This window comes from Lissotriton helveticus, chromosome 2_1 (genome assembly GCF_964261635.1).
Source record: "Lissotriton helveticus chromosome 2_1, aLisHel1.1, whole genome shotgun sequence".
Taxonomy (NCBI): Eukaryota; Metazoa; Chordata; class Amphibia; order Caudata; family Salamandridae; genus Lissotriton; species Lissotriton helveticus.
The window spans coordinates 1525951997-1525974976 of NC_136059.1; the positions used below are offsets into that span (position 1 = coordinate 1525951997).

Genomic DNA, 22980 nt, shown 5'->3' on the forward strand with positions numbered 1-22980 from the left:
TTCAGTGGTGCTGTGGCGTTGAGTGGTGCTGTGGCGTTTCGTGGTGCTGTGGCGTTGAGTGGTGTTGTGGCGTTTAGTGGTGCTGTGGCGTTGAGTGGTGCTGTGGCAATCTAAAATGTAGTATGGCGAGAGCTGGAGGGGCCTTGTGAGGAACCAGAAATATTTGAAGCTAACGAGGATGGCAGAGAGCTAATGAAAGGGGGATGTTGCAGGAATTTCATCAACCTTGTTCTCTTAGCCCCTCTCACAATTCTACTACCAGTGCAAGCAGCAACAGTGCGCGACTCTCCTCCGCTTACCCCAAGAGATTCGCTTTTTCTGGAGTTTTCAAAAATATGGTTCAAGTTCTGCCTATGCTTCGGGCCATTTTAATAACTTTTAACTTGCTTAGGGCAATATCATTGTTCCCATTGCAGTAGCATTCTGTCCTCTCTATTTGTCCCTTGGTTCTCACTTGCACTTAATGAGCTCAAAGGCATTACATGCTAAAGTTTTAGAAATGCCAAATATATAAATGAAAGTTCTGCAGAAGTGATCTTAGAGAGTTTTAGAAATGCCAAATATATATAATTAAAAGTAATGCATAAGTGACTTTGTTGTAGTGTGTAATCCTGAGGGATCGTGCGTCCGTGAGCAACCTTATGGCTATCCTGATGTCAAGGGCGTAACTATCAGTAGCCAGTCAGCAAATCACTAATGGTAGCCCGAAGAAGACAAATAGACTCTGCTGGGAGGGTAAATACGGAACTCTAATTGTCAGTTCTCAGATTGGTCCATGTGGACGGACCTGGGTGCAACTCGAGCCTGCAATGTTTCTTTCATCTCGACAGTAATGTTTTAGAGGTCAGACATAGAGCTTGTTCACGGTGTATGTGCTCTTCATAGCTCTGCAAACAGGTATTCTTCGATTCAAAGTCCCTCACCAGCAATGTCTGGGAGGGTGAAGACAAGTGCAAAAGCAGTATGGCTGATTCTGCACACTACTCACATAGTCTGCAAATGTCAGATCTGAAGACTGCCTTGGACAGTGTATGGGGGACTAAGGCCACTTTTAGGAGATGGCAGGATGGAAAAGGTGGAATTTTTCAATCTTCAATACCATCTAACCTGGGCGACTATCTTCATGCAAGGTCTCTGCAATAGACATGTAGCCGCAGGGCCGCCAAGAAATAAAAGATGAATCCTCACTGGGATTTCAATTGCACTCTCAAGTTTCTGTAAAGGGGAGGCCACAGGTCTCTGTACGTCGCAAATTACAAACTTTCAAAAAAGTGCATTTTGCAAGGAAAAGTGACGGACCTTGGATGAGCACAATGGGTGCAATGATTGCCTGGCTCAAGGTGACAGTCAAGGAGTTTGTTGTTGTGTCTGTGTCGTGACACGTGGTGCGTGTGGAATCATTGTTTGATGTGTAGGTTTAGGTGCTGAGGGGAGGTGAGGCCTGATGTAAACATGAGCATATAGAAGTTACTACATATATTCTGATGACTCTAAAGCAAATAAAAGCTACATTCCGAAGACAGTACCACTTAATCAATGCAAGCCATCCAAAAGGCACAAAGTGCATCGATTCTCAGGTGTCCAGACATGCACCGATATCTCCAACATTAGCAGATACTGTGACAATCCAGGCCACCGATTCGCAAACGCATCACGCAGATGCAGAAGTAGTTTGACCAATGGGAGCCAAGAGTACAAAAACAACACAATTAAAAGGAAAACAGAGACAAAGCACCCTACCAGTAGAAAACAAGGTAGCACTTAATTTGCCATCTCTTGGCGTATAATGTAGTCAACCCTAGTGCAGAGTATGTCCGTTCCTTGCCGCATTATCCCAGTGGCTCTGCCTATAATGCCACCAAGATGGGCCCTGGCAGGGGGTGATTATCCACAGGTCTGTCTTACCTTGAATGCGCCGTCGCCCTTCTTGCAGCACAGTCAGGCCAACATGAGGAAGATATCGGCTAGGGCGCACGACTTCGGATCTGGGGATCTGGGTTCGAGTCTCGGTAATGACGCCAAACATTCTGTGATTCTAGGCAAATCACTTTTTCTCACGTGCCTAACAAAACAAGAAGGCGTGCATATGTTATGAGTGAGGCCTGGAACGCAGGCGAGAGAGGCGGGCTCTGCTTTGATAGGCAGGAAAGTTCCTTGGAGCCTGCGAGGTTCCGGGAGATGCCCCGCCTTTGTGCCAGGCTCGCAGTGATGTAGTTCGTCCGGAGCGCGGCACCTTGGAGGCAGAGGGATGTGGGTAGTGGAAAGCCCAGAAGAAAGCAGGGATTCCGGGAGTGCTGGGGTTCCCGGGAGAGAGCAGGCAAGGCATAACGGTGCAAGCGAGGAAGGTCCTCCAACTCCCAGAACATCCTGTGAACAGGATCGCGACGTTCCAGGAAAAGGGAAGGAGAATTCCAAATAAGGAGGAGAGGAGAGAAATCCGGTGATGCGACGGAGTGATGGAGCCTGTAGCAGCGCAGCGAGAAAAGAGCACAGTGAGTGGGGGGGAGTGGAGGGTGTGTGCGCGTGTGTGGGTGTAGCTGTGTGTGTGTGTGCGTGTGCGTAGCTGCGTGTGGGTGTATGTGTGGGGCTGCGTGTCTGTGTGTGTGTGTGTCTGTGTGCGTGCGATTTCGAGAGGCTGACTTGCTGTGGGACTGGGACAGGAGATGTGAACGGTGCTTGGCTGTACGTGCGCGTACAGGCGATGAAATCGCCGATGGTCCTGCGCGTGCCCATCCCCTGTCCAACATTCCCAGCAAGTGGATAACATAAGATCTTTCGCTGGATGCAGCGCTCCGCGCTGCTAACACCAGCTCGACCTAAAAAGTTTACTTTAAAAAAAGCCCTAGAACATTATTAGGCACACCTTGTCCGAGCAGTGAATATTAAATGAGCCGCTCTGGCCGCTCATTTTTTTATACACTTTTTCTTGTTATCATTTTTTTGTGTGTGTTCTGGTGCCCACCTGGGACACCCATGTGCTTAGTTTTCATTGAGAGCCACGGTGGGAGCCCCAGGGCCCCTGTGGCCCTAGCTGGCATCCATTGTGTGTACATTAGGAAAAAGCCCCAGGGGATGGGGTCCCTGGGGCCTGAAGTGGGATCACATGCCCCCTCCCTTTTAAATATGTATAAGACCGGGGAATGGGATCTGTAGGCTACAACAAGGCTTGGGGAGGGGGACTGCACGTCGATCCCCTTTTTAATTGATCCGCCCTTGGTGCTGGGGTCCCAAGAAACCGTAGAAGGCTCAGGTGGGGCTCAGGTACCCTCTTTTAAATCCATTGCACTGCTACCCAGGCCCTGGCCCTGGCCCACCCCGGAGAGGGGGGGGGGGTATATTTTGAAAGCGCATGAGCCTGCCTTTCTTTTTTAAATTTTACAGTGGATTTGCGGATCCACCACAAACATATCTTTTTAGGTCTCGCTGAGCCAGCGCATATGCAGTTCTGCGAGACATTTAGTGTGTGAGCTTTTAAAAGTCCTACCACACGCTTTTGGCTGGCATAGAGCATGCGGTTACGCGCACAATGACGAGCAGAGGCGCCATATGGCTTTCCTCTCTCGTCATGGTGCGCCCACACCACTCGCCAGCCTGCATGGTTTTTTTTAATTTCCTTTTTGCGCGCACACACAACTCCCGGTCGCGGCCGCACGTCTTGCTCGTGATCATTTTCAAGCGCACCATTTGCTAGTTGTGGGTAAGTAGCAAATATTCATGGGCATTATTTTATTATTATTATTATTAGGGTATTAACTTTCAGCAATTTCGTGGCCATCTACTCCTCTGTTTCCTCCAGGCAAATCTTGTGTTGGAAGTCACTAATTAAGCAAATCTTAATTCAAATAGATCATGTACAAGTGTATCATGGTCGGGTGTTCATGCTGAAGAAACGAGTTAATTAAAATTCTTCAGGGTACTTCGCCAGCTTCAAAAAACGTCTACTTTTCCAGACCTTGTCAACCACTCATCTACGGTTTTACATTTCGAGATCGACCACAAACCTTCGGATTTGCTACAGGGCCAATAATAAATTGAATTTAAAAAGTACTGTCCTAATATGTATACGCTGTTATTGAGCTCTACCACTACAGTGTATCATATGGTTTTTATTTCCTTTCCTGGCTGTAAAGAACCTCATGTTTTGAGGGCATCATTCTTTCTGTCCTAGAGATGCCGGTCACAATACAATATGCCAGAGTCAGACTCTGAGGGTGATTGATTTGGGGCGGGGGCATCTGTAAGCAGGGGACTCCTTAGAAACGGTGGCAGCAGTTCTTTAAGGATGCATATTTATTGCAGTAGTCAAGGAAACCATGAATCCGTGTGCGTGAGAGGCTTCCAGCGCTGCCTGCTTTCGGTTCCCGAGCCCCCCATGCCACTGCCTTCCGCCCCTGCATCAGGGCCTGCTGGTTCTCCGTATGCCATGCCATGCATTGCTTCCTTTATGGATCGGATCACAGCTGTCTCTCCTAGCAGTAGTCATGGTTGATTGGTCTCTTTGAGGACGTTGGGGCGTCGCCCTATATATTTGTGCCCCCATCCTCAGTACTAAACTGAAAACTCCAGCAATTATTTATTTTCCTGGCCCGGGTGTCAGCTTTTTTCAGTCGCCGTCCAGTTGTTAGGTGCCATAAGAATGTGGGAGGGGCTACATAGTCTTAATGTTACATAGATGTGGCAGTCATGCACTCTTCAAAGTGGCAGTGTGCATGTCAGGCAGATTGGCGCGACTAGCTGAGGTTGTGGATCTGAGCATGTCAGATTGAACTGTATTTTGCTGGGGCCAGCCCGACACATGCAGTTCAGTCTTCTACAATCAACAATGTCAGGGAGCTGTGAAAGCAAGGCACAGCCCCAGCCCCATAGAGCTCAAACGGAGCGCTGTGTTTGCCTGCCCCAGCCAGTCCTAGCGCTGCTCTAATGCTGTTTACTATTATAAACAGAATGAGAGCAGTGCTGGGATTGGCTGGAAAAGCATAGCGCTTAAGTTCCACGTTTCTGGCATGCACATCATTACAGCCAGGCAGCGCAGAGTGGTGGATTGCATAGCCTCGGCTGTGTAACAGTTCAAAGAAGATTGTTGACGTAAGCATGTTTTTATTTACAGACTACAGTACTCGCAATAAGTACCAATATTAAATTCATTTAGCAGAAGTGACTAGGGCCCATTTTATTTATCTAAGAAAAAACATATACAGCTTATTTAATGATAACAGTTTCAGTTTCTGATCGAATTTTAGGGGCATTGTCTCATGTGACATATATGATTGGCTATAAGGGTGAGTGCGTTATGACCTATGTTTGAATTCTTTGCGGTGTGTATCTGTGTATTGCTGAAAGCTGCCCAATCTATCTTGTAAACAAGCGTAGAGCTCAGCTTACTCCTGCCCTTACCTATTACCTACCAGAGCTCGTTTATGTTGGGTATGCTGGCCCAACGTACCGTGCACTGTCCACTTGGTGCCAAGCACTTGTACTTATTTCATTTTTCAACAAATAATAATCCTTATGTATTCGCAATTATTTATGTTTATTTTGTATTAGCTTATCTCTTTTACTCATGAAAAAATTAACTTAGTATTCCTTTTCCATAACTGATATTAGGTTCACAGTCATAAACAATAATAACATTTCAATTCATGTTATTCTTTACAATGCTATACATTATACATGCTTTGCAAAAGTGCCCAATGCATTTCGGCACTGTCAGTGTGCCTTCATCAGGGGCGGATCTGTAAAAAACGAACAAAATAACCTTGTAATTATTGTTTTTAGAATGCTCATGGGTTTTAGTTGTATGTCTTAGGTGTTCTCATACCTGTGTGCGTCGCGTTCAATGTTCGAACTTGTGTGTGAGAATACATATCTCTTTTTAATCCTATTACCAAGCCATTGCCAAACTAACATGCCACATCTACAATACTCAAATCAAATCATAGTTTCCAATGTTAGCTTACCACCAATGATGTACAGTTCTAACGCTCCCTAAACAACAAAAAGAGACAACATATTTAGTGTACTCCTTGTAGCTACTAAACAATGCCTCGTGTATGAGTCTGTTTAGATGTGATAGTCATCATACCTGTATTTCCAGCGCTGTAGTTATCTAAAAAATATAATCACAAACCACATGTCCCATGTTAGTTCTAAAGAATCGTTAGCTAACTCATAATATCTTGGCAGCTTACAACTATCCATTCTCGCGTACCTGATTAATTGGACTGTTCAACGTTCTCTGCAAGAAGTAAAAACAAAAACCTCTGTCAATTACTGTGACCAACGTGGTCATTCCCAATCCTCTAGCAATATTTCCAACTATGACCCTTACCTAATATATATCAAAACCTTCCTCTCCGTAACGAGTCACCTCCTGTTCTGTGCGAAAAAAGTATTTCAACCGCCGTGTCCCGCGCTCCTCATTTATTTACTTCCTGCACTGCTGAATGCATAGACACAAACGATACACTATCAGGCAACTATCCTACAACGCTGCTAGGTTCATCGACACTAATAATGCACTACCGGGCTTCACATCAACGTTGTGCAAGCGCCATCTTATGTCGGGACTACTTTGCTTGAATTCTATATTACGTCTGTGCTGTTGTGTGCTCTGATGTGTGCAATTTTGTGTGTTAGTGTATATTATTGGGGTGTGTCAGTTTATATATTCAACATTGTTCCAAATTTCACAAAAAATATATTCAAACAATACAATACTACCACAGAATAAATTCCCAATTGCAATTGAGATCTATCATTTCTGATACTGCTTCTGTGTTACGAGTGATGTCTATTGTATACTAATTCATCTGCCGATATTCAACCCTAGATATGTTGTTATTTTGAATAATTTAACTCATACCTACGCTTAATTGCGATTTGAATTTATACAACTCTTAATGGTAGTACCTATGTTATTGAACATACCCCTTCTCTATGTTGGCCCTGGATTCATGCGGCAGTGTATCAAGAGGTTATTAAGAGGTTATTTTCCTTACTTGCAGTGTCAGATTCTCATAAATAACACGATAAGTCATATTTATCGTTGAGTCCAATCGGGGTCATTGTTTGCAAATTTTTGATCCAGAATAGTTCCCTTTGCAACAATCTTTGGCTGTTATTAATCAATGCTTTTATTTGTACTTGCTCAATGACCAAAAATCGTAGTTGGGAAATTGTGTGAACTGTGTCCCTCCAATGTACTGCCAAGGGCGATGTTAAATTTAAGTTGCGAATTCTGCTCTTGTGCTCTGTGATTCGTATTTTTATCTTGCGTTCAGTCTTGCCTACGTAGAGCTTGCCACATGGGCACTTGATTCCATACACTACATTAGCTGAGTTGCAATCACTATTGTGTCTCAAGTCTATAATCCTTCCTGTTGTGGGATGGGTGATTTTATTACCCACTATTACATTATTGCAATGCATGCAATTCATGCAGCGACTCATTCCTTTGTACAATATTGTTGATGGTTTTGTTGGTTTCCGCTTCAGTCTTTCCCGCAAATTTTGACCCAAGGTATATGCATGCAACGGTAAGTCTCTGAATAATCCTTTAAAATCTGGTTCATTCATTAGTAGTTCCCATCTGGTGTTAATTATTTTTTTGATTTGTTTTGATTGGGTAGTGTATTTTGTTACAAAGACCATTTTCTCTGCGGTAGTTCTTTGTCTAGGTTTCAACAAATCAGCTCTGTTTAACGCAACCACTTCTGTTATGCTCTTGTCTAGCTCCTTTCGAGGATATCCTCTCGCTTCGTATTTGGTCGCCTGTTGTTGCATGGTGCTTATGGATACCTGGTGATCAGAGCATATTCTTTTTATCCTTATGAATTGGGATTTTGGAAGATTTTGAATCAGACTCCTGGGGTGAAAACTAGTATATTCTAGTGCATTGTTCTTGTCCGTCGGTTTTGTGTACAACTGTGTTGTGAAGCTTGATTTATCTTTAGTTATTCTCACATCTAAGAAGTCCATTGTTTCTGAGTCTATCTTATGTGTGAATTTGATCCGGGGGTTAATCATATTCATCATCGAGATCAACCTTTCAAGATGTTCTTTGGTGCTACTCCAGATCAAGAAAATGTCGTCTATGAAACGACAGTACATTTTCACGTATTTCCAATCTTCCAAGTTCATGATATTTTCAGCTTCAAACTGTGCCATAAATATATTGGCGTAGGCCGGCGCTCCCGCAAATCCCATGGATGTTCCAGTTAGTTGGGCATAGTGTTGTTCATTCCAACTGAAATAACTGTTGTGTAAACAAAACTTTAGAAGTTGTAACAAAAATACTTTGTGTATTGGCAATTCTCCCATTTTCAATAGAGCCCATTCTGTGGATTCGAGACCTGCTTCATGTGGAATTGACGTGTAAAGAGACACCACGTCTATAGTGCATAAGATCCATTCTGGCTGAAAATCCTGTTGTGTCCATGTTAATTTATTGAGAAAATCCGTGGTGTCACGTATGTATGATCCCCAATTCTGAACGAACTGCTGTAGAAAGTGATCTAGAAATCGGCCGAGGGGATCAAACAATGACCCACACCCCGACACGATTGGTCTAAATGGTGGGTTAGTTAGATGCTTGTGCACCTTAGGAATCATGTATAATTGCGGAGTTCTGGGGTGCTTAGTTGTCAAATACGCCCTTACTTTTTGATCGATCCACTGTTCATCCTCTGCTGTTTGCAATAGGTCATTCAACATTTTTTGTAATTTAACAGTTGGATCCGATGGTAATTGCAAATAAGTGTCTTGATCTGAAACGTGTTGGTCAACTTTGAATTTGTAGAATTGTGCGTCCATTATCACTAGGGCTCCCCCTTTGTCTGCTGGTTGAATCATTATCTCCATGTTATTTGATAAATTGTGCAAAATGATCCTTTCTCGTTTTGTCAGATTGTTGTACTTTGGTTTATTGTAGTCCAATTTCTGAAGATCCTTTTTAACCATTATCTCGAAAGTATCCAGCATTTTGTGTGAGATAGGAGGTTGAAACACACTTTTTGGTTTGAATTTCTCTAGTTGCACATTTGAGGCGGTATTCATGGGATCAGATGATTCCACTATGTTAGTAAAATAATGTCGTAGCCTGAGTGTTCTCATGAAACGAAAGAAAGCTCCCTCGGTCTCAATTACATTGGTTTGTGTTGTAGGTACGTATGTTAGACCTTTGTTAAGCACTGCTAATTGTTGATTGGTAAGTTTAGTGGAAGATATATTTATGATCAGATCACTTTCCTTCCGCTGCGTAGAGCCTTTCCTGCCTCTTCCCCTCCTTGTTTTGCACTTTCCATTGTTGTTATTAGCCGCTGCGTAGGTGGTCGATCTTGGTCTTGTGCCTGTGACAAAAAAGGTGCGCTTCCTCTGCTTGTAGATTGTTCTGCTATTTCTAATGTGACTGATGCTCCCTCTGTGGAGACCTGAACCGGTCGTCGTCGTATTGATCTTTCTTTATCCGTGACAATACTTTCCTCGGATGAGTGTGTTGTTAGTGCGGTTTTTTTGGAACAAATTGTCGTCGAGCATAAATGTCGGCCCAGGTGTAAACTTCGTTGAGCTTATAATCTATGGTGTCACGTTTGTATTTGCGCAGTTTTCCTTCTTGTAATTCCTTTTCATATCTATCCAATTTTTGATTGATCCCTTCTAGATTGATCCTCCAAGTATCTGCCTCCACTCGCATTTCCGGTTCTGTTTTTAAATTAAATATCTCCTCCTCAAGATCCTTAATTGTTTTGGCTAGTTCTTCGATGATTAGCAAAATGAGATCCAATGAGCATTTATTCAAAATGCTGTACCACTTTTCCATGAATTTCGCGTTCAGATTGAAGCGGAATAACATTGGCTTAATCGCTAGTCGTAATCCCCTGGGTATCCTTTTGGCCTTGTGGTATTGGATTAACGTTGACGCATGCATCCTTTGATTTAATTGTCGTCGCGTTAAATGTTCTAGTTGCTTCAGCTGTTGGCTGATTGAGCCCCCATGAGCATCCATGTTTCTGACTTCCTTAATTAAAGTGTATATTTGATCTGCTTGTTCAGTGGTATAAGCCATCACTGTGGCCCTGTTCTCCGTTATTCCGGTTATGTTATCAAACTGCATCTTGCGCTTAGTTTTTGGTGCCTCCCTATAATTGACAATGAATTTGTAATGTTTAATCAGGGGTTAGGGAGCACTCCGTTATTCTCAATTGTAATTCTTCTCAAAATGGTGCTACGGTTACCCGGGTTTGTCAGTCCCTTGTTGAGAAAAGCTTGTTTATGTTGGGTATGCTGGCCCAACGTACCGTGCACTGTCCACTTGGTGCCAAGCACTTGTACTTATTTCATTTTTCAACAAATAATAATCCTTATGTATTCGCAATTATTTATGTTTATTTTGTATTAGCTTATCTCTTTTACTCATGAAAAAATTAACTTAGTATTCCTTTTCCATAACTGATATTATGTTCACAGTCACAAACAATAATAACATTTCAATTCATGTTATTCTTTACAATGCTATACATTATACATGCTTTGCAAAAGTGCCCAATGCATTTCGGCACTGTCAGTGTGCCTTCATCAGGGGCAGATCTGTAAAAAACGAACAAAATAACCTTGTAATTATTGTTTTTAGAATGCTCATGGGTTTTAGTTGTATGTCTTAGGTGTTCTCATACCTGTGTGCGTCACGTTCAATGTTCGAACCTGTGTGTGAGAATACATATCTCTTTTTAATCCTATTACCAAGCCATTGCCAAACTAACATGCCACATCTACAATACTCAAATCAAATCATAGTTTCCAATGTTAGCTTACCACCAATGATGTACAGTTCTAACGCTCCCTAAACAACAAAAAGAGACAACATATTTAGTGTACTCCTTGTAGCTACTAAACAATGCCTCGTGTATGAGTCTGTTTAGATGTAATAGTCATCATACCTGTATTTCCGGCGCTGTAGTTATCTAAAAAATATAATCACAAACCACATGTCCCATGTTAGTTCTAAAGAATCGTTAGCTAACTCATAATATCTTGGCAGCTTACAACTATCCATTCTCGCGTACCTGATTAATTGGACTGTTCAACGTTCTCTGCAAGAAGTAAAAACAAAAACCTCTGTCAATTACTGTGACCAATGTGGTCATTCCCAATCCTCTAGCAATATTTCCAACTATGACCCTTACCTAATATCAAAACCTTCCTCTCCGTAACGAGTCACCTCCTGTTCTGTGCGAAAAAAGTATTTCAACCGCCGTGTCCCGCGCTCCTCATTTATTTACTTCCTGCACTGCTGAATGCATAGACACAAACGATACACTATCAGGCAACTATCCTACAACGCTGCTAGGTTCATCGACACTAATAATGCACTACCGGGCTTCAGATCAACGTTGTGCAAGCGCCATCTTATGTCGGGACTACTTTGCTTGAATTCTATATTACGTCTGTGCTGTTGTGTGCTCTGATGTGTGCAATTTTGTGTGTTAGTGTATATTACCTACCAGAGAGCAGATGGGCAGGGTCAATAATTATAGCCATTGATGAGAACAAATGACATAATATAGCATTTATTTCATTTACGTTTTTGTTTCATTAGTGCCTGCTGTTGTGAATAGGTTCGAGGAACTAACAAAATCAAAAAACACAATTATCTTTCTTTTGTTGTGATTAAGATTGTGACCAGGTAGCACTGCTGTGTATTCGCCCATAGAGCTGTTCACCTCTTCCATGCTAATGACAAGGCCAGCTCGTCATGGAGTACCACAAGACCTGTGCTTATGACGAGCTGACCTTGTAATGAACAATGGGAAAAATTAAGATCCAGCACAGCAGAAAAATACCCTGTAGCATTGAAGGTGTTATCAACCTCAGAAACTTTAAGTAAGCCCCCCAAGTCTTTGACAAGTGGGCATTGATTGGGAAGGCCTGGAAGCCCAATTGTCATTTCACACCAGGTGCATGTTCAGTTTTGTGTAAAACACAAAGGGAGTAATAATAAGGTATAGCGTTTACCTCAGCAAGCAGTGCCCGGGGCCTGTGCATCTGGGAGCGTCAGCCCTTCTGTGAAGGGGTGGGGGGAGCACCCGCTGAATACACACTGAGATGCAGGTTTTAAGGTTACACCATCCTCTTGCTTTCATTTTCGAGCAGGGGCTGGGGATTGCCACTCTGGCTGGGCTCGTACCTATGCCTTGATTTTACTGCAAGCCATTCCTATACGTCAAGCTACTTAGGCGAGTTATTCCTCTCGCTTATATCTGTGCTTCCACGATTGTAGAACAATGCATGTGCATACATTCTCGTCGATCTACTAAACCCAGGTGGAGTTAGTGCCCCACCTCTGTGAACTCTCTCTTTTGTTGATTTTTGCACCTTTAGATTGGGGATCTGGGGAGGGGATGTAGTCTTAGGGCTAGAGCTGCCGACTTTGAAACTGGAGAACCAGCTTCAAGATTCGGCGTCGGCTCAGCATTCTGTGATTCTGAGCAAATCACTATCCCCCAGATTCATCATGGTCCCAATTTGCGAGTCCTTGATAGCGATTATTAAGGAATCGCTATTAAGGACTCTCAAATTGGGACTCATGTAGAAATTGCAAAATAAATTGCGATTCCTACAGCCTCCTTATTTGCGATTAGCAAATTGCTAATCGCAAATAAGGAATAACTCCCCATTCATTCCTATGTGAATGGGGAGTCAATCCTTATTTGCGATTAGCAATTTGCTAATCGCAAATAAGAATGCGATTTCAAGGGTGCCAGGTGTGTCCAAAGGACACCCTGTAGCACCCCTGAAATGGAAATGTAGCCTGATTTTGCGCACACACATGTCCAAAGGACATGTGTGTGTGTAACATACCACTTAGAAAATGCACTAAAGTGCATTTTTCTAAGTTTTCGCTATTTACCACGAAGTCAGACTTCGCGGTAAATAGCGGCCGGAAATTGCGAATTCGCAAATTTTAAAAGTTTCATGAATTGCATTTAAAGGTATCTCAAATAGAGATTCCTTAAATGCTATTCCTCGCTAAAATGCGAATTCTATAATAGCGAATTTTGCATTTGGGATGATGAATCCCAAATGCAAAAATTGCGCTCGCAAAGGGCCAGATTCTCAGAATCTGGCCCTTTGCGAGCGCAATTTCCCTTGATGAATCTGGCTGTTAATCTCCCCATGCCTTCCAAAATATGAATGTGTCCTTGTGTAACACAACTGGTGCTCATGTAAAGCGCTCCAATCAGGGCCGGACTGGGAACCAAAACCGGCCCTAGCCACTCGGGGTGGGGGGTGGGGGGGGGGTGGTTGGATGTGCAGCCAAGCACTGTGCCAGGACCGGTTTTCGGCCGATTTTGTTACAGGGCCGATTTTGCCATATGTTCAGACATGGCCGTATGCAAATCAATCTGGACCTGTGCCTCATGGGAACAGTCCAGCCCGAACTGCCAAGCCATGCCTTCCCTGGACCGGATTCACGCTTCCTAGGACCGATTTCTGACTGATTGCATATGGCCATGTCTGAACTGGGGTGGCAGAGTGGGCTAAAGAATGGTGATGGATTAAACCCAGATCTGTTGACTGGGTGTGAGTGTTTGATTGGTTCAGATGCTCTGTCCATCACCGCCCTCTTTTGTACCACTTTGTTCGCCATAAGTTGGCAGGGTATGCTCAGACGTGAGTCCCTTGCTCACTTTGCCACTGGATTCAAGCAAGCCGGGCTGAAGATGGCTGAAATGCCAGAAACCGGTCCTCGGAAGCTTGTTTCCGGTCCAGAAAAGACATGGCTTGGCAGTTCGGGCTGGACTGTTTCCATGAGGCACAGGGTCAGACTGATTTGCATATGGCCATGTCTGAACTGGGGTGGCAGAGTGGGCTAAAGAACGGTGATGGATTAAACCCAGATCTGTTGACTGGGTGTGAGTGTTTGATTGGTTCAGATGCTCCGTCCATCACCACCCCCTTTTGTACCGCAGAAGATACTTACAACACCAGCAGAGGTCATTACAGAAAAACACAGACCCAATGAAAGGAACAAGGACTATTATGTTTTGCATGCTCCAACAACCATGCTCACTTTCCTGTTCCAGGACCCATCATATCCTGAAGAACCCAAATGCCAGGTTTCTCCACACATGTGAAGCAGTACATTAGATCCTACTCTCCACCATAGTCGCAGTGACAGTGAAGAGCATCCCAAAAATTACCAATCACATTACATTCCATAATAAGTCAGGCCATCCCCACCAGATAAGATGCTACGATCTAGGGCTTGGTGCTCCACCGGGTTCTTAGGTTAGAGAGGTAGAGTAGGGAAGTAAGCTACACGCAAGTGCCCTTGAATCTCTGCTCCAAGTTCACCATGACCAGGTGGTGAAGGCCTATCGGGAAAACACATCATAAGCCATCACCATGCGCTAGCCTCCCACAATAACTGTTCTGCCTCCTGTAATTATTTGACCTACAAGTTAGGGCATCCATACCAAAAAATAAACATTGATGCCTCAGACATACCAAGGACATAGTTTCCTCGAAAGGGCTGGTTGCCCCAACACTAATCGCCCAAGTGGACAGGACTCCAGGACATGAAGACCATTGTGTTTATCTTTCAAGCAAGCTGACGATCTTGCCAAGACAGTGACTTTATGAAACATGAGCTTGGCTATCATCCATCAAAATGATCACTCTGGCCTCCTGATGAGTATTCCGCTAGCTGTAAACTTGATTTACCCACCCAGAAGTGTCCAATGAGTGACTTGACAGTGGGGCATAGTAAGACCAGCAGCAGCACAGAAGCCACCCCAAACAGCCCATTTCCAACCACTTAAAGAAACAGCCATAGAGCTGCTCTATTGAAGGATGTCAAATCGTAGGTAGCCCAATTGTTTTGTTCGATTTTAGATTCCGAATGAATTTCCAGATTCATGCCCTTATATAGGTACAATTTACATTGCCCTTATATAGGCATAGAAATCCAGTCCTTATTTAGGCATAGCCCATGCTACCCAAATACAGGCATGGCTACTTCCATCCGTTCATCTATGTCACAACGATTTTTTGGAAAACCAGACTCTTAACCCCTTCTGTGCTCATGACGAGCTCAGCTCGTCATGAGGCACGGTGCTCGTGTGCTCATGACGAGCTGAGCTCGTCATGACCACACCCATTTTCATTATGGTCCAGCACTGCAGAAGAATCTCCCAAGCAGCCAAGGTGCTAAGCTGAAGGGACTTCCCCTAGCCTGGATATTGATTTCTCCAAGAAACTAATTATTATGCATGAACATCTATTCCTTAGGGGTTCATTCATGACGTTCATAAGCCCGACTCTTACGTCAATACTGGCATTCCTAAGCACCTTCAAGGTATAAATATACCTTCACTTGCTATGGCAAAGCACGGTGTTGTTCGGTGCAGTTCCACTACCTACTTGCACGACGCAGCTCACTACAGCAAGTGCTGAAGGAAGCCAACTCTCCAGCTGACGCACTGACTAGACGCTGTCATCCTCCTGCCGAGAATCCAGCTCCAGTGTTTCTGACTCCCCTTGCGGGTGTTGGGAAAACGAGTCCTGTGAAAGAGATACCAACCTCTCTCATTCTAAGGTATGGAGCTGATTAGAACCTAGAGAAACCTTTGGCAATTCTTGGCAACACTAAACCTATGCTAAAGACAGCACCTACTTCTTCCCTCGTACTAGACCTAGGTTAGGTACATTGGGGTAGGCGTATTTTAGAAGCACCAGTTGAGTATTTTAGCCTGTGTTATTTATGTATGTATTTTTATATATGTCATAGCAATAGGCAATGCTATTACAGTATTATTTTATATTACTGTTCACACTGTACGCATTATACTTCGCATTCTATCTAACGATTGTAGCAGTTCATATCTCTTGCATGAGAAATAAACCTGTTCAATACACCCCTTTTATTGAAATGCCTGTGTCTCTATTTCTATGCAACTCTGTAGAAACGAAGCATGCACGACTGACTGAGTGAAATAGTTATCTATTGTTTCCATAACTCCGAAGATATCGTTCCGGTTCTTGTTTATTCGAGAAAGTTTCTAGTGACCTCTGAGTTAGCTGGCACACACACAATTAAGTTTAGTATACTCGCTAGAGACATACTGACCTCAGTCCTATGTCAAATCTATAGTGTATATTATTCCAATGCGCAGAGCCTATTGGGAATACAGGAACTACACTACACTATGGGAGTTTCCAGAATCTTGCAATGTGCCAGGCAGTCTCCTAGTCTCTCAAAGCAGCCTATGGAAATAAAGCATCTAGACGAATGCTGTTATTAGTTGTTCCAACAGTTATCTAACTCCAGTATTGCTTCATGTCTGATGAAGGATTGCAACAGCTGGGAAAAGACCGGAGACTGTCCAGTGTATGTGCTTGTTGTAATTATTTAGGTCGAGCCTAAGCAGCGCACAAGCGCTGCACTAGGAAAACGACCTCTTGAAATCAATCTGTACTTTTCACACGCTCGTGCCTGTCGTTTTTTTGTTGCTTTCTTTCCATTGGTCTTTGCGTGCGAAGGCAGCATGCAATTGGACAAAGGCGGGTGCATTGCCCACCTTTGCCAGGAATTATGCCGCCCATGGCCTGTGGCTTGCGCTTACGCACATCGGCGCGCAGTATGTCATCTGTTTTTCATGTGCTGCGGCGGACACAAGCACGCGCGCCACTCCCGGGCTTCTTTGAAGTTGTTATTTGAAGACGCCCTGCCTGGCCCGTTGTGTATGGCTCATCCCTCTTTATGCTCGCAGCTGTCTATGTGATTAAGTTGGGGTACTAGTGAAATACATTACTCCCTGCCTCTGGGGATTGTTCAATCGCACCTGGTTGCACGTCGGTGGGCTCTTAAACGAATGGAGGTGCCACCTACTTGAGAGGGCTTTCAGCCGTCCTTTTCTGTTTGTTATATTAGTATTTTGGCATGAATATACTCATTGGTCCTAGTGCTCTGTTGCAGCTGTACGCCTTATTGTCTACCCCTTGGAATCACTTGCATGTTTGTATTTGCCATCTGTCCAGACAGCTAGCGAAGGAAATAGAGTGGATTCACTGGGTTTAGATGTAGTGTCGGTCGTCATACATCCCGAAAGATGTTCTAGTCAGCAGTGCACACCAGTATGATGCTTTTGCTAACGTCCTCAAGATAGCTCATCGGGGGTCAAATATCTTTCTAAAAGGGACGCCGCCGAGCTAGGCAATTTATTTAACCGTAGTCTTGACTTTAGTCTAGTAATACATACTGCTGATAAAATGGGAATAGGAGGGGTGGCTATTTCGAAGTTCTTGTTTCCTCTTCAGAGGTACTTGGGCTGCCTTACTCGATGGAAACTATGCTGATAAACGCTGGCACTCCGTATTTAAAATGTAAAAGGAACGGGCTGCACTTGGAGCATCCTAGTTACCTGCACAGTAATGGTAATAGATGCCCAGACTTAACTTATGAGGCGTTCCCTGCTTTTAAGTACTGACTGTTCATAAAATTGAACATCTCGTGATTTACTGTGTCAAACATTGGTGGTGGTGGTTTGGAATGTTATTGTTGGCTTGGATGGCTTTGCTGCCGAACCCCATTTTACAGAGCCTATGATTGGCGACTGAGGCTACTATTGGAGACTATCAGTTTAAAGTCCAAGGTGTTCTAGATCTGATCAGTGTTCCTGTAGGACAAGGCTTTCACCATCACTACATTGAAGGTGACCAGAAACCCCTCAAGTGAATCATTCCTTGCTAGTGTACACTTCAGGACCGTGGCCTTACAGGGAGATGAATGAGCAGTGCTCAGACACGCAAGGGATGCCGAGAGATTACTACCTAAGGCATATACTGTCTAATAAGTTTCCCTCTCCAAACTACCTCATGCCACCTACTCTTGGGCTACATATATTGCAAGATCCCCAGCTTGTGGTACCCCAAAATCATAGATACACCACAGTACTTAGTACCCTCACTGAGTAAACATGAAACCATTCTCTAGTATCTTAAATGATATTTATCAGGATAACAGTGGTGGTGTTGTGTATAGTCCTGTACCATGGACATACTCTTCAGTGGAACACTAATCCTTAAGGTGTACTCACGCATCTCTGGTTTCTGAATGGGTAGTGAATTTAAGGCTCTTGTAATTTAATTTGACTTTCAAACGTGTTTCCAGGAGCGCATAAAATTGTGCAGCTCGTGGTGTCCCATTCCCTCTAGTTGGGTCCTGACACCTCAATGCACTTGGTGTCATCCAGTTATCAATTCTAGCACTGGTTCTTGAGCCCTTGCATACTACTGCTATAGTCAGATTTTTGGCGAGTTACTCGTGGATGGCGCTATTTATGTTAATGTGTTATCAAGGCTTCATCAGTTGGCATCTTGTGCCATGGAGTGACGGTATTTCAATTGTCACTCTGTAACACCTACCCTAAAAATACATCTGTGCCGCAGCCTCATTTAGTATCCCCGTGACCCCTTATTTTCCAGTGCAATCACATTGGCTGTTAGAGCTGGAGTGTTGAAGAGCATTTTCCTGAATAACCATATTTTCATTAATGGTGTACCAGTTTTACTTTTAACTTAATATTGCTGTCTAGCGTAGGAGTTGAGGGGTTGTTAACTGATCAACTGGTTTAGTGAGTCTCACTTGTATAGTTCACATCTTAAATGCACACAATACACGACGAACCAATGGTGCAGTGATATATGCTTTCTGCAAGAGCCTTCTTTCAGAGTGAGAGCAACAAATTAACATTGAATTGACACCTTTCTGCTTATCGTTGTCCTACTAAATGTGGCTGGGTTAGTGACTGAAACGTTCCATTCAAAGTTGCACTAGCCAAGGTCTTTCAGTGGTGTCCTAAAATTTCATTTTCCTCCTGTGATGTGCATTTATTTGTTTCTGTTTATTGCAGGCCTTCATCACAAATGTTTTGGAAGCATTCTTATTCATATCATGGGGAAATAACGTTTGTGTGAAATTCTAGATTCCCATACTGAACTGCGTATTCGGTGGTAAGTTAGTGTACTTGGCTGCAGGTCTGTTGGTTTTTGCAGGTAGAGATGTCTAAGTATGTGTTCTTTTAAAAATAAAAAATAAAAAGACAGCAATTTGCATTTTTTTTCCAGTGTCCTTCCTATTTGTGTATGTATGTGCTGCATGGCTAAACACTTTAAAGGTACAAAGGCAAGACCTATTGGCTTTGCCAATGCTTGTTTTAGATTGCGTTTACTACCCCTGACGAGGCATTGACATTGAGACATGATAAACTCGCATGTAGAGTCTTCATGATTCTACTATGTTACCAGTTGAGACTGCTCAGGTTCTGCTCTGCTTTTTAGGGGATGCAGGTCACCATAACCTTTTGTCACCTTTACGCTCCACGAGGGCTGTCACTCAAATCCATCCTCCAACCGTGTCACAGCACCTGTTAACCTATTAAAAGGGATTTGGGGCGGGGTGGTATTTCCCACTCCACACACCATCCAATTTGTGTCTGTGTCCTTCATGCTGCAGCAGTGATACACCACGCAACAAAACAAAAAACCTCGACATCAACGCATGTTAACATGTAATCACTGAGTTTTCTCCTCCCAGGTTGCTTTCACCCTTCTCTCCACGCACAACCTGTTCACAACAGTGACGAGAAGTGCGGCTTACAGTCTTTCAAATGTAGAACCAACTAAATAACGATTTGTATAGGGGGTCACCCTTCAGAGTTGCAAATATGCACAGTACTAGGACAGTTCTAAAGTTATATCTACCTATTGATTCTTACATATGCCGGAGGCAGACGTTGCTCTTTACTCGCAGGTTTACTTACGCACCTTATCTGACACCTGCTGGGACATTCCTCTCCTGCGTGTACCTGTATTTTCCGGGTAGGAAGTCAGTGCGTGAGCTGTGTCTAAGCAGCGGGTGAGCGTCAGGAATCAATCAGCCCGGCTCACAGCTCTCTCCCGGTTGAGGCTGCTTTGAGGGATAGAGTTAAGGCGATGTTGGTTTTGACACAACATGGAGCATGCTCAGAATGCAAAGAGCCCTGCATCACTGAACCTGCTCACACGAAGCGTGTCTCCTCTTTGAGCGCGCGCAGTTCATTTTTCGGGAGTTATCGAGTGCTGAGGACGGAAGCTCCCAGGCGCTAGGGTTGCCACCTTCCCCAGAGAAAACAAGCATTTACAATGCAGTGGTCTCGGCATTATTAAAGGTAGAGCTATTGGCATTGCTCATGACTTTTTTTTTTCCCAGGGCAATATACGGACTGATGGGGTTCTCTGCAGATAACGATCAGCCTAACAGGCAGTCTAAAATGAATTATTATTGGACAGGTCAACTGAATTGGAAAAACAAGCCAATGACACATCTTTTTCCAACATCGCGAAGTCCCTTAAACACATCATAATTGTACATGAAAACCGATTCACCCGAATGAACAAAATATATATTCATTCAAACGATTTTATTGCAGATAATCAAGTTAACAAAACCACCCAAAAGCACTGTCCTTAGAATTTTTGCAAACAGCAGGCGCCCGTCATATTTCATTTGTCTAAGCTACGCTGATTGGTAGATGGACACTCACAACTGTTATACCCACACAGGGGGTGCCAAGCTGCCCATGTTGCCTTCATCTGTCCTTTAACCCTATAGACAGTGCCGGGGGGGGGGAGCACATTTCTAATGAGAGCGTCGTCAGCGCATTGACGTCACGCTGCGTGCCATGCCATCACTCACTGTGATCGCTTGAGGCAGCCAATCAGATGGTGCCACCCCCTCCTTTGGCAAAGCCCCTCTCCTCACTGAGTGTGCCAAGCCATGCATGAGGGTCCCTGGCAGTGCCACCCGTGCTGTCAGCATCACCACAGAGGGAGCCAGCCTGGCTCAGGGGAGGGGCTGTTGCTATGGTGATGGTGGGCGGGGCGATGTCTGTCCATCTGCCTCTCATCCACGCCCCCACACGGGCATGTTACAGATACCTGTCCTGGTGCCCCATCCCCCACCTGCGCACAAAGGACGGGGAGGGTGAGAGAGGGGGTGGAAGAAGGGAAATGAAAAGACAGGGGCAAAGAGAATGGGAGGCGGAAGTCGATTGGAAATGAGGCGAGAGAGAAAGAAACATGAAGCTTGTAATTAGGCAGAGGAAAGAAAGGCTCGAAGACAGAAACATACAGAAAGGTTTAGACACTGAAAACGAGAGAAATAACGAGGATGGGGCAGGCCTGGCAGCGACAACAAGCAGGGGAGAAGGATGGACAGGGAGTGCTTAGCAGTACTTAAAAATACACTCCATACGACACACTCATGCTTTACTTATCAGAAATACAGGAAGCGGTGACGCAGCACGGAGCCTGCGTCCATGACAGCTGAAGACATCCATCGTATGGCTGTCGCCTGCTTTCCCCAAAATGACAGATCCCCCTCGCCTTCCCTCGGCAGCCGCCCCTTCCCCTCTCTCGGTCGTGGGCTGCATGACTGCAATATGTGCGCGCGCACTCGAAAACGAAACCTAGCGTGGGGGCGGGACTTCCGTCTTGTGCGCGAAGCCCGCGCCCACGGAGTTCCTGGTCCGAGGAGCAGTAGAGACGCGGGGCTCCCATGCCTGAGGGAGAGCCCCGCGGAGGCGACAGAACACCGGTTTGGCGGTAAGTGGGCCTTGGGGGGCGCTCGTGTGTGTGTGTGTGTGTGTGTGCGCGTGTGTGTGCGCGTGTGTGTGTCTCTGTGTGCGACGGGGGGGAGTGTCTCTGTGTGCGTGCATGCGCTCGTGTGTGCGCATGCGTGCAGGGGGAGGTGTGCCTGTGTATGTTTGCGCTTCCCAGGAGACAGCCACGGCGAGCGCGGCGCGTGCCAGTTTCGAATCGCCTTGCGCGCGGCCAGGATTGTCTCCTGGGAAGCAGACACGGCCACAATAGGTTCTCGGCGGAGACGCGCTTCCGCGCGGCTAGCCGAGACCTAAAAATACAGGCCAGCTGTTCAGGTTGAAGTTTGCAAAGACCCAGACATGATCTTTAGTAGAACTTCATGTGAAGTCTTCTGCATTCATTTTTAACATAGCCTTTCTGTCTTTATTTAATTTACTTTAACAGTGAGAGGTCATTAAGGTGGCTGTAGGACACTTTTTAAACTGTTTTCTTGTAACATTTACTGTTAACGTATTAACTTATAAGGAGAAAATTAGGTGAGTTTACTAATTATTTTACTGGCAGGGACTTTTTTTAAATTTATTTTTATTTTATTTTATGCGATTTTATATAGCGCAAACATCACCCGAAGGTGTCAGAGCGCTTTACATAAGAACCAGTTGCGATACATAAGGATTTAGGATTACATGCGTTACATAAAAGATACAAACAGAAAAAAATTGCAAATGTACAAGTTATAAAGTCACACAAGGAAGAGATATTCAAGGAAGGGATACGAATGGATATACTCTAACAGTCACATAGGAATGGTAGATAGTACAAAGGTCTACTGCATATACTAGTGATTAGAGTTATCTCTATATACATAGGGAAGGGATATGAATGGATATACTCTAAGAGTCACATAGGAATGGTAGATAGTACACAGGTCTACTGCATATACTAGTGATTAGAGTTATCTAAATATACATAAGGAAGGGATACGAATGGATATACTCTAAGAGTCACATAGGAATGGTAGAGAGTACAAAGGTCTACTGCATATACTAGTGATTAGAGTTATCTCTATATACATATATATACAAATAGTAGATTTTCCCAGGTCAAGACCCAAAAAACCAGGAGAGCAGAGTTCCATTAAGTGGGGTCGGAGGGGGGACGCAGTCACAACACCAAGGGAGGGTGGGAGGGATACAAGGGTATGGAGAAAAGGCAAATCAGATCAAGCACTGGCGTTGCCAATAGGTCTCGCAGTAGGAAATTTGGAGGTATTGGTTTTGTAAATGACATTTTATATTTATGTTTTGTGATTTACAATGCCAATACTTTTAACTTATGAAA

At 44.2% G+C, this 22980-nt stretch overlaps 1 protein-coding gene across 4 annotated transcripts in view; it reads right to left on the bottom strand.

Annotated features, from left to right (window-relative positions):
- Positions 1-20011, bottom strand: part of LOC144818760 (uncharacterized) — a 155453-nt gene extending 135442 nt beyond the window's left edge. The window contains exon 1 of one of the 4 annotated variants that reach the window (XM_078676484.1): positions 19825-20011. In XM_078676484.1, the coding sequence (XP_078532610.1) occupies positions 19825-19848 (24 nt within the window). In that variant the 5' untranslated portion in view covers positions 19849-20011. Of the gene's footprint in view, positions 1-5818; positions 5847-11180; positions 11304-19824 lie in introns of those variants that run through there. The other 3 variants (XM_078676485.1, XM_078676482.1, XM_078676483.1) reach the window with 3 other exon arrangements.
- Positions 20012-22980: the final 2969 nt, after the last annotated feature.